Genomic DNA, 12,208 nt, shown 5'->3' with positions numbered 1-12,208 from the left:
GTCCCTAAAACTTGAAGTACTAGTTTTGCAGATGCTCTTTTCTTGTGAATTAGGACTTTTACCTGAGTTCTTAATGAAATAAGTCTGTCGGGTGGAAGTCTTGCTATCATTTCTTTGGTGTCTAAGTGAGCTCCTATGAAAGTTAGATTTTTGACAGGCTTCTAGAGCTGATTTCTCAAAATTCAAGGTAATTCCCAGATGATAGCAAAGATTTATAGTGGTTTGTCTTGCCCTTAGGAGTTGATGCCTGGATGTGGCAGTTAGGAGCCAGTCGTATAGGTACAAAAACACTCAGAATCCTTGATGTCTCAGGTGAGCAGCAACCACTGCCATGCATTTGGTGAACATCCTGAGGGCTGTAGTGAGACCAAAGGGCAGGGCTCAAAACTAGTAGTGACTGGTTCCCAGCCTGAAGTGCAGATGCCTTCTGGAGCGCATGTCAATTTTTATATGGTAGTATGCATACTGAAGATCTATTGAGCACATCTAATCGTCTTTCCCTAGAAAGGGAAGAATTGCCTGTAGACTGATCATTCGAAACTTGTCATTTTGATCAACTTGCTTAGAATTGGAGCCGATGGCTTAGAATGCTCCGAAGTTCTCTTGGATCCATGAACTAACTGCTCTGAAAAAGCTGTTGGAGCAGACAGCTTTGTCATCTTTGGTGCCGGCTCTGAAGATTCCATTGGTGCCAGTGATCTTTTCTTTGTCTTGTCAGATTTCGGAGTGGAGGGAGAAGAAGAAGAGGATCCAGGTTATGAAGACTTCTTGCCACCTAAAAATAGCTTCAGCAAAGGGGCCCGGAATCATACCCTTAAGCATGAGCATGTTATGCCTTTGTAGAAGAGCTCTTTGATTAAAGGTGTGACAGATACTGCAGGACTCCTGCAAGTGTATAGGCCCCAGACAATAAACACAAAGTATGTAAATCACTCAAGGGCATTTTCTTGCTGCACTGAGTGCATGTTTTAAAGCCCAGAGGCTAATCTCCCTTGTCTTTTTGAAATATATTGAACAGTCTAAAAAAAAGTACATCCACAAACAAAGAAAACATACTATAACTAGCTAAAGCTAAAGCTACATTCCCCTCGCACACACAGATCGCAGTAACCAAACACACTGACATACACTAAAGCCCCTAACCAAAACCCTTAATCAGAAATACTTACCTGTACTTCCAGCTATCCCTTCACACAGAGCAACAGCAGATGTGCTACTTCAAAATCTCCGTACTTCGGGATTTTGAAATTCGTGCTTCTGGGGTTTCGAACTTTTGAGCTTTCGGCTTTATAATCACGGGATTCTGAAATTCAGTATTTCAGAATTTCAGGATTACAAAGTGTTCCTATATATATATATATATATATATATATATATATATATATATATATATATATATATATATATATATATATATATATATATATATATATTTTAATATATAAAGAGAAAGAACTAGAGAAGTTCTATATCAAAAAACTAATGGACTCTCTCTAAACAGAGGAGAAGTTGTGGACAATAATTTATATAGAGTCGAAGGAATTTATGTGGGAGGATAAGAGGCCAAGGGTCAAGATGGATAAGTTGATCTGTCCAACAAAACAAGGTAGTTTAGGATTACCTGATTTGAAGGGATATTTTAAGCTACACAGTTAAGCCTCCGTAACGCAAGCATAAAATTATAATTCAAAGTGGAAAGGGATGATGATGAAATGGGAAATTCAAGAAATGAGAGAGTGGGATTTTGGATGGAGATCCTTAAGGAAAATAACACTAGCCATACAGAATAAATAAATAATGATATTGATAAAGTAGCATAAAGTATTCTACAAACTAAGCCACCACAAAAATGGAGTAAGGAGATTTTACCAATATGGATGACTGCATTTAGAGGTGCAGAGAATAGGCAAGAGGGGGCTGGGATTTACTGATGAAAAAACTGGCAAAGGAACCAAGGTACTGTCAGCAAATAACTAGAGAGGGAAAGGTAACAGAACGCGAAGAGGTCAAGACATTTAGACTGCAGGCTACAGACGGCCTTCCTTATCAGGGATTGATATCAGAGTATAGGCAAACAGAAAGGGATACGGGAATCCTAAGTGAAAGACCTGCTCTACTAGAGTTTTTAGCTGAATCTAGAACAGAAGCTGCTCTTAAAAAATTAGTAGGACATATAATGTATTCCATGATAACTACAGGAATCAGTTATAAGAGGTTAGAAAAGATTAGGAAGAGAGACTGGATAAGCAATTCACAAGGAAACAAATGGAGGACATATGAATGGCTCCCGATTATGCAACAAAGTCTGGATGATTTAGGATTTTTGCTTGGAAGTGTATGCATAGCTATTCTTATACCCCAAGCAGACATCAAAGAATTTTTCCTCAGGTAGATGGCAAATGCTGGAGGTGTGACGAGGAAGACAGGGTTAACTGGAAACATATTTTGGGAATGTAATGAGTTGGCAGACTTCAGAAATTCCCTGCACAGTATTCTTTCAGAAATATTGGGTGAGCAAATGGATATAATTAAGAAAATTATTTTGAAGCTGGGATACAAATTGCCTACACATTGTAAGGCCTTGCTAAGTTTAATTCTGGTGGCTGCCAAAAAAAAAAACAGTTACTAGAAAATGTAAATCAAAGTCTGAACAATTCTACTTGATGTACTGAATATTGTAACACGTAAAATAACTGAAAGTGGGATTTTTGGAAGAGGGTAGAAGCAAATTATATAGAAAAAATGAAACTGTGGGAAAATGCATGCAAAATAATATATTGGAGGAGTGAGATTTAAGGGAAGACAGGAATTGGGCAGTGTATATAATGTTGGATTGATGATAGTTATACAAAAAAATGTGTAATGTATAATGTTTGTAACTGAGAACATGTTAATATGGTTTGTTTTCTTTTATATAAAGGTGTTAAATAGACACAAAGACAAGATGGTAATCCTTTGTGGCAATTTGTCCATCACAATCACACTAAAATTGATCAGAACATGGTCACACCTAAAGAATAACCAAACTCTTCATACAAACAGCAACTACTTTCTTCTAAAATGAATCAATAACATGTTTGGAATAACTGTAGATTGGAACAACAAATGACCTGCCAACTACCCATGAATGGAAAATGCAAATGACTGTCTTGAAGTAATAAGGTGAATTTAAGATGGCACAAGCTAATACCAGTTTTACACAGAGTGCACGATAGGAGTACCAATGTAAGACTGATGTTTTCACGAGAGGCTGAAATTTGACTGCTAGAAAAATAGCTCATGCAAACAACTTATTTAATTATTAGAAACCTGTTGACAAGTACGGCTGCAAGAATTATTTTTGAAGAAAGTTCTTCCATTACACAGTTGGATCCATATTTTAAAAATGCAGTATTACTGAAGTGAGGGCAGCAGGAGGCTTAGAGCATCATCTTTACTAGGATCAAGTCCACTGCCCTAATAATATAAAAAATAGAATGCTCTACATGCATGCAATCATCTAGTGTTCTATGTGCATCACTACTCACCCTTACCACCCTTACTGTTTCAGTTATATTGCTCACTGAAGTCAGAAATGTGGCTGAATATCACTGCAGCTGACTACCTTTCCTCCACAAAACTACTCTGGATTTCTCATTTTTTTCTCTCCAGTAATCTCAGCTTGTTCTCTAGTTTGGACTGATGACACTTCAAATGGTAGCACCAGCAATATAACAATGGGCTCCTCCTTATGACAGAATCTAAACTTACATCCCTTGTTTCAGTAAAAAGGGATATACTCTCTTAGTTCTTTTTTATTATTTCATTTAAGTCACACATTTTTCTTGCAGTAACAAAACACCTTACTTTTTGAATTGTTACTGACTGTTTGCCATCCACTGAACATTGCATTATCATATACTGCTGGCAATTGCAATTGTCAATCATACGTCAGTACTATTTTATGGTAAACATGTTGACTTGAAGATCATGTAAGCACAGAACAGAGGTAACAGCTGGCATTACACAGTAACAACTGTTTTATTTTCTTCATTTTTGTGCAGTCTTGGATTTTATACATATAACTTGCATGGCATATGTGATGGAGGTAGATGTTTATTTATGCTTATTTATCATACTGTATTAGGTGTGGGTTTTTTTTGTTATACTGCATTGGGCAACGTGTATAGTCAATTTATTTCTGGATGACCCAATGTGTGGGGTAATTTTATGGTAATATGATCAGCTGTAATTTTGAAGTGTGTTTGCGTGTGTGTGTGTGTGTGTGTGTGTGTGTGTGTGTGTGTGTATGTGTGTGTGTGAGATTAATCAATGGCTGGGATGCAATGTTTAGGAATATGGTGTCATGAGTCCAGAATATGTGTCCTGGGACTGTCCCAGCTTGCAGACTGGTGGCTAGCCAAAAATCAGTATTTATATCAGCAGTAATGACTACTGTTTAAATATTTATCTGTTTGTCTGCCTTATTAACCAGTTAAATAATCTACTCAAATACAGGCCAATTCCAGCCACACTCCTGACCACAAGGTCAAGGATAAATGTAATATTTATGAACAGTTTGAGGCAACAATCAGCTTGCTACTGGAAATGGAAGGAAGAAAAAGTATCTAAAAAAAAAAAAAAACAGTTTTCAGGGCTCATGACTGAGCTGCAGATTTTTGAAGCTATGACGAAGAAATATTAATCACTATGTCAATATGCTGTCTGACAAAAAAACAAGCAGATATGGTGATTGAATGTATTGATGAGGGAAATAAGATATGGTGATTGCCAGGATGAAAGGAAAGAAAATAAGAGTTAAGTTTATAGATTTCTGTACCTTTAATGACTTATGTAACCAATGGAGCTTCATTTCATTGCTCTTAGTTCGGGTTGTGGCACTGACTAGAGGTGGAAGCTCTGTATCTTGATCATTGTCTGCGTTTTGTAACATTTGTGTGCTAGAAGCCTGCAACAGTCTAAACAAAGACAAATGCAATAAAATGTGAGTGAGCATTTCATTAATTCATGTATACATATTTTTCAAGCTGTATGAAATGTCAAAATAGATTAACTGGTTTATTCTTTAAGTGATTAACTCTGATAAAGAGAACAACATACTGATACACTGGACCTGTGTTTCATGGGCAGTCTGGGGAGAATGCCACTGTTAGTAATGTATATTAAAACAATACATAATAATAAAGATCAAATAACTTAGAACAGGCTTTAGTAAAACTAACACTCCAGTGGCACAATGTTGCAAGACTTATAGGGGTATTCCAAACAAATAGCACAATGTAAGTAAAGCAGAGTGATTGGTGACAAGCAGGGAGGGGGACAATTCAGAGACATATGCAGCATGATCTCAACAGCAGGAAAATTTCACGGTACACATTGCATGCAAATGACTACATGATAGCATGTAAATGAGTGTCAGTATGCTAATGAGATCCATCTCATAGCCAAATGAAGAAATCAAACATGGAACAATACAAAAGAGAATAAAATTAGCACAATGAGCCACTGCACTCAGCTTGCTTGAAGACTATAATTTTTCTTTGTACTGGTATATTACTGGTGCTAAGATGCATAGCCTCTGCAGTAGCTGGTCAGCATGCGCTAGTGACCATCTTATAAATTAATGTCTGCAATGCTGCACATTACTACAATGCCTTCAAAGGACAGACTCCATCAACGGCTGACATACTATCACTTTTATGTCTAACACACAATTAACCACTATCTTGTTGACCAATACATCATACAGGAGTAAGCTGCCATCCTCACATGAAATTAAGGGCTGATGCAAATACTGTATATCCTAGTGGACTACAAGGTTTGTGTTTCATAAACCAGCTTTATTGTGGGGGTCTTCCATCATCCAACAGGAGACATATTAGGAGTTTCAGTGACATCAGCCTATTGAATCCTACACCAGTTCCTTGACATGATGTTGCAGCATGTGGAGGAGTATATTTGGCCTCAATGGACAGCAGAGGACAGAAACACCAATATGTAGACTTTCTATGACATATCCCAATTCTCTAATGTCCTTAGGGTCATTGACGGCATTCATATTACCATCAAGGGCCTACCTTGTTACATATGACATCTGGTATATCAACCAGAAAGTCTCCCACTCTAACAAATGCCATATATGTGCAGTGCACAAAGTATTATATGCAATGTGCCTGTACAGTTTCCATGATTTCCACATCTGATAAGTGCAATTTATAACAACATTTCATATGGGGTGACTTTCCACAGGATCTTCTAGTTGGGAGGTGCATGTACTGCCACCCATAGGGTCCCCAGTAGTTACAGTAGGTCTCATTTATTCCCCAATAATTAGGTCCCATTTATAGGTGGGCAGAATACCTCTCATAATAATTTCTACTGTTGTGTGTTGAAAGAGATGCAGGATATGCCTTAAAACTATGGCTGATGATTTTCATCCATAAGCCCCAGATGGAGGTAGAGACAGCATATAACACTACACCATCATAGATATACAATATTGTCAGATATACTCAGACTGCTGATGGCCCTCTTCCACTGTATGGATACATTTGTGTTTTTTGCAGTATGCTTTAAAGTCGGCATCAGGAATATTTGGGTCTGTACCATACTTCATAGCATGGTGCTATGTAAACTTAAAAAAACTGAAGATTGCAGCAAAGCCTGACATACCTCTGTCAGCAGTGAAGGAGGAGCCAGGTGAGGAGTTATTGAAGGAACAGACTATGGGGAGACCCTATGCAAGACATAAAAGGGAATAATGCATTAGAATACTGGCAAAGAGGTGGCATCTGGTTCAAAACTATGAGCCATGACAACAAAATGCAGAATAACACTGATGCTTGCTATAATACATGCAGGATTTGAATTACTGTGCATTGACTGTTCGTGGGGTACATCAAACATTAATATATCCATACAGGCCATCATGGTGGGCAAGGTAAAGTCATCATCATTTGCACAGGTTGGATGAGGCACAGTGGCAGGGGACAGGAATGCTAACATAGGTTGAGGGGTCATGGGTGGTGGATATAGTATCTACATACAACCATGTCATTGTCATTGTCCAGGAACAAAGGCAGCCACAGACAATGAAAACAGTGAAGCCATCTCTGTAAAGGTATGTGCCATCTGTGTAAGTCTGGCATGCAGTGGTGCAATGCACAGCCATCCCCTAGCAAGGCCATAGTGCCCATTTTTCTGAAATTGCGTGGCTGCACCAAAGGATGCCAATTAGGCCACCAATGTTCTTGACAGACACACTCCTCCTGGTCTACTCAATCTCACTCTGCATGAGTTCCAGTATGTCTCACAGTCTCTGCAGCAGTGACATGTCCTAATGCTGGCAATGCTGCTCATTCTACATATGTGACATGATGTCAGCACTGTCTGGCAGTGCCTGGATCACTGACCTGCACATTTTCCTACTGATGCCAAGGATGACACCTAGGTCTGGAAATGTCCTGGAGTCATGGTGGCGATTGCCACCTACATCATTCTACCCTGTGTTGGGTGTCTGCAACTCAGAGGCAGTGCAGCCCTCTGAGGCCATCTGTGGTAGTGACAATGGTGTAGCTGACCAGAAGTGATGCATAAAGTTCATCTTGTCCCACAACAGTTACTTCAGTTGTGGTTGATTTAAGTGTTCCCTCCTCTATTAGGACTGCTGACAGTTCCAGTCAGACTGTACTATGTGTATGGTAGCATCATCATCAGACACTGATGACCTGCTGAAATCAAGTGCGACATATTGTACTGGATCCTCTACCACTGGTACTTGTGAATGCATACAGATAATATACACGTTAAAGTCCTGATATCCCTGGAAAATATAAATGAATACTTCTAAATCTGTGTAAGTCACCTGAGGCATCCACCAGCAACCTAGCTCTCATATCCAGGACACTGGCAGGTGTGAGGGTTTTCTCACTTTTTCAAATGACAGATAGCAGGAATTCCTCAATCTCTGTAAGAGACACCTCTGTGTTGGTGTTTTTTCTCTCAGTGGTGGTTTTCTCTCAGTCTGGTGATTTCCTGTACATTGGTAGTGACGTGCACCAGCATATCAGTGAACTTTCATTGCACCTGTTATACTATTCTATTATGGTAACCCTCTGCAATGATTCCCTGCACCAGTCCCTGCCAAACCTGGGTCTGGAAGGCCTGCTAGCTTTACCATCGTCAAGGATACACATTCCATGGATGCACAGGGCCTATAGTAGAACTTCTGTCTTCTGTATGGTCAACTTCTCTAGCTGTTCTCATGGCTTTAGTCCCACAGTAGGACATGTATCCCTGCTGGTTATTTCACATGTGGATGTGGATCAGTATGTGTATGCAAGACAATGCATTCCAGGCAACAGTGGATGGGTGGGCACTTCTGTAAGCCACATGAGGAGATGTTCCAAGAAGACAGTGCATGTACCGAGCCATTGATCTACCTTGGTCCACACCAGCTGCCTCATCTTATATTGGGTGACCAAGGATGGCACTTTCACACCACTCTCAAATGAAGACCTCCTCCCCCTATTTCCTGAGAACTGGAAATGGAGGCTATGAAATCAGCTTTCTCATGGTGACCTTCATCAAAAATAGTAGGATGAATACTGTGGGACAAGTGAAGAATGTGGATATTAGAAAAGAAGCAAAAGTAGCTGTAGTGATAGAGAAATTCAAGAAGAACAAATTATGGTGGTTCAGTTACATATGCAGGCTAACAGAAGATCATTTGGTAAAGCCGATTTGGAACAGGCAGGAAGATGGCAAGAGGAGGCAATGATATCCAGATGGATGAATGGATGTATTGCACAAGAGAAAACCTGTGACAATTGGGCATGACTATCAAAGCAGGTGGGACAGTGGCTCCAAATTGAGAAAGAGGTAGTGACTGGTGATGAGACACTCTGACCACATGTAACAATGGGAACAAGAGAACTGATGAAGATAATAATGGTGATGACTTACACCAACAGTGAGCAAAATCAGACAGTGCTTAAGCACAATATAAACATGAAGGGAACAATGAATTCATATCACAGTCTTAAAGGTGACAAGCAAATATTGTTGTTACTGCTTTCAACTGAACCATGATACACTCTATGCCATGCTCACATTTTAGACCAAATATGTATAAATAATGTAGTCTGCATTCTTACATGCTAGATGTGTAGATAATATAGCTTGCAGTCTTTTATGTCAGATTTTATTCCTGGTATAAAAAGCTCTTCATCATAAATCAAGTAGCTATATGTAAAAGGACAAAAACACTTACCAATAATGTTTTTACCTTCTAAAACTATATTTACTTTTCAATGGTAAATGAGCCAAATGTTTTTTCAAAACATCATACACAACTTTTATCTAATGAAACATCTGGCTTAATACCTATATTACATAGGCATCCAGTAGGGAGGCTGCCTAATGTTTCTCTAAACTGTGACATAATGAAATGCGATTAGTCTGTTATTATCTAAAATGATGCAATACAGAAGATCAGGGTATGTCTATGCTTCTCCCACATATTGTCTACATCATCATAGGCTGTCACTACTGCCCAGTAAATGCATTTCCATACAGTCCTCCTCAGAATGATTCAGGAAGAACAGAAATTGCCGAATGATATAAAGACACCATTCTGATGGTGAGAATCAAAGTCAATCACTAGAAGAAATAAGTTCACCAAGTCAGGAGAGTGCTGAGCATCATCACGAATTGGAAGACATACAGCACACAGAAACATATAGTCCAATGTTATCCATTGTGAAAAATACCCCCGGATAGTTCATCTATGTGAAGAAAATATATGATGTCCTCTTTTTGATAATTTGGTGCCATGTGACAATATTGCACCTACAGTGTCCATTAAACTAATAACGTACTCCAATCTTAAACTATGCAGGTCTTGGAGTTTGTCTGTCACTCTCAGTGCTACTGAACAACACTGTGGTAAGGTGTGTGGCTGTGTTTGGTGCTTTCTTCCTGATACTGTGTAGTTCAGTCCCTGATAGGAGTCAGCATGTCCACATGTGAAAAACTGATGAAGGTTTCTCACATACTGACCTCTTTAAATCTTTGACAGTCTACAGCTGTTCACTTTGCATTCTTGCATCTGTGCAGTTTCATATCTGGTCTCATTATCTGATATGCCACACAAGTAATTGATGCACGCATACCTTGCATATACAATTCTTTATAAATTCTGCCTCACACATATGTAACAAGATAATACATTCTTTGACATTTCAGATGGTTCCACTCCAGGAGGAAAATGTTTCATCATGCTATCTGACTTTCAGACACCGTGACGGTACTCCAGCTGAGGCCTGAGGCTGTAAGTAGGGCTCTCTCACCATTGCCTATATGAGGACCTTTCAAATGATGCAGTACCCCTAGTGGCAGTACAGGGTAGGATCTTTTCTTTTGGACATTTACAAATGGTATTGCTGAAGCACTGCAATGTATGGCAGTCACATCATTCTGTTCTGTAAGTCAGTAAACGCAATCCCAGTGCAGGTCTTAGTTGTAAGTAGGTTCATATGCAGTTACTAGGTATGCAGTCCAAGAGGCCATTCAGGAACCTATCCTAAATTCCCACTTGCCCAACAGCACTACTTGGTTAAGTGACTTGTTCAAAGTCACACAGTAAGCAAATACAGGCTAAGGCAGTCAAACTTTGTACCACAGGGAGCAGTTCATTAAACATTTCATAGCCTCAATTCTCTGCACTAACTGTCTAGTTAGTAATTTGATACCTGTGGGGACACTTAGCGGATTTGTATCTAACCACTGAACATGGAGACTCTTCCTTACAGTTCATTAGGATTGAGATCCCTGCTGTTTGAAAGGTATAAAAAGAAATGGACGGCTCAGGGCCTAGGAATGCCTGCAGCCTGCACAGCTGGCACATAACATCATAAAATGCTCAAGCACTAAGCACCGAGCATATGATGTCCTGAGATTGTGATGTTCTAAGAAAAAAGCTGAACTGTGTCTGGTAGTGAGGGATAAATCTAATTTTAGGTTCTATCAAGGAAGTTCCACAATGTTATACCTATAGTTTACAGAAACATAAAATGCAACAGCAGACAAATGCTTCACCCACTCATTCTGCCACTAGGTCTATCAAGGACATTCTCCAATGTTATCCCTATAGTTCACAGAAACATAAAACGTGACAGCAAATGTTTGACCCAGTCATTCCACCACTATTCTGCTTCCCTCCCCCTGATAAGTTGCTAGAGCAAGGTAACTTGTATTTTACTCCCACCTCTTTTTCTTCAATAAACTGTGATATTTGTTCCAAGCCATCTTGAATTTCCCCTACAACATTTGAGTCTACCAGCTTCTGGGGTATACCGATCCTTGTATCCTCGATCATCAATGTAAAAAATTCTTCATCTCTCTGACATCTTTGCTAATTCTGCTTGCTTGTTCTTTTACACTGTTTTCTGAAAAATGTTGTTATAATGGACTGAATCATGTATCCACAATCAGATCTTTAAATTCAGCTGGAAGGAAAGAGGAGGTGACACAGATATAAATAACAGAAATTAATTACTAAGCAGTAAGAAAGGAGAGAAACAAGATACACAGCATTGAAGGCAAGAAGGATTTTGACTGCCACTGGTTAAGACTGTAATGCAATGCAAAATAGCTTCAAAAAACATAGACCATTGATAAGAAAGAGGTGTGGAATGGAAATACTATGGTGGATGTTGTTAAGGAATACTAGAGAGGAAAAAATGGTGCGAGTGTAGCAATCTATTAAAGACAGAACACTAAATGAAAGGTTAGTGAGACCAAGGAATACACTCTGTCGAAAAGTTTTGAAAGTTGAAAATACAAGGTACGCATCTCTGCAAAGCAGAGTAGACAAGTTATACTTATAGGTTATCTGAACTTGCTAGAAGAGATTGGGAGTTTCCAAGAACTTTGGATGTGCTTCTAACCAAGATGGAAGGAAACAGTTATATCTAGAAAAAGGCGCCATTGGTCAGCAGTGGTAATGTCTTTGTGTAGCTTAGAGTGGGAAGAGAGTTAGCAACCTAGGAGAATGAAAATGGTGTTTGACTTCAAGGGTCTGGATTATACTAAGCTGAAGAGATGGTCAAAGATAAATTAAAAGAGCTATAAGCAAATCAAGGAGGTGAACATACTGCAGGAACTGGTCACAGATGAAGTACTCAAAGCTTTTGACAATAGTCCAGAG

At 39.1% G+C, this 12,208-nt stretch overlaps 1 protein-coding gene across 3 annotated transcripts in view; it reads right to left on the bottom strand.

Annotated features, from left to right (window-relative positions):
• The window catches only part of CCDC87 (coiled-coil domain containing 87), a 1,578,580-nt gene that overhangs the window by 988,914 nt on the left and 577,458 nt on the right, over positions 1–12,208 (bottom strand). For all 3 annotated transcript variants that reach the window (XM_044087903.1, XM_044087902.1, XM_044087904.1), the window contains exon 10: positions 4,820–4,958. In XM_044087903.1, coding sequence (XP_043943838.1) covers positions 4,820–4,958 — 139 coding nt within the window. The remainder of the gene's footprint in view (positions 1–4,819; positions 4,959–12,208) is intronic.

Source organism: Protopterus annectens, chromosome 11.part0 (assembly GCF_019279795.1).
Source record: "Protopterus annectens isolate FY-2018-M chromosome 11.part0, PAN1.0, whole genome shotgun sequence".
Lineage (NCBI taxonomy): Eukaryota > Metazoa > Chordata > Ceratodontiformes > Protopteridae > Protopterus > Protopterus annectens.
The sequence above is the reverse complement of the archived record's forward strand: the minus strand, read 5'-3'. Positions and strand labels throughout refer to the sequence as shown.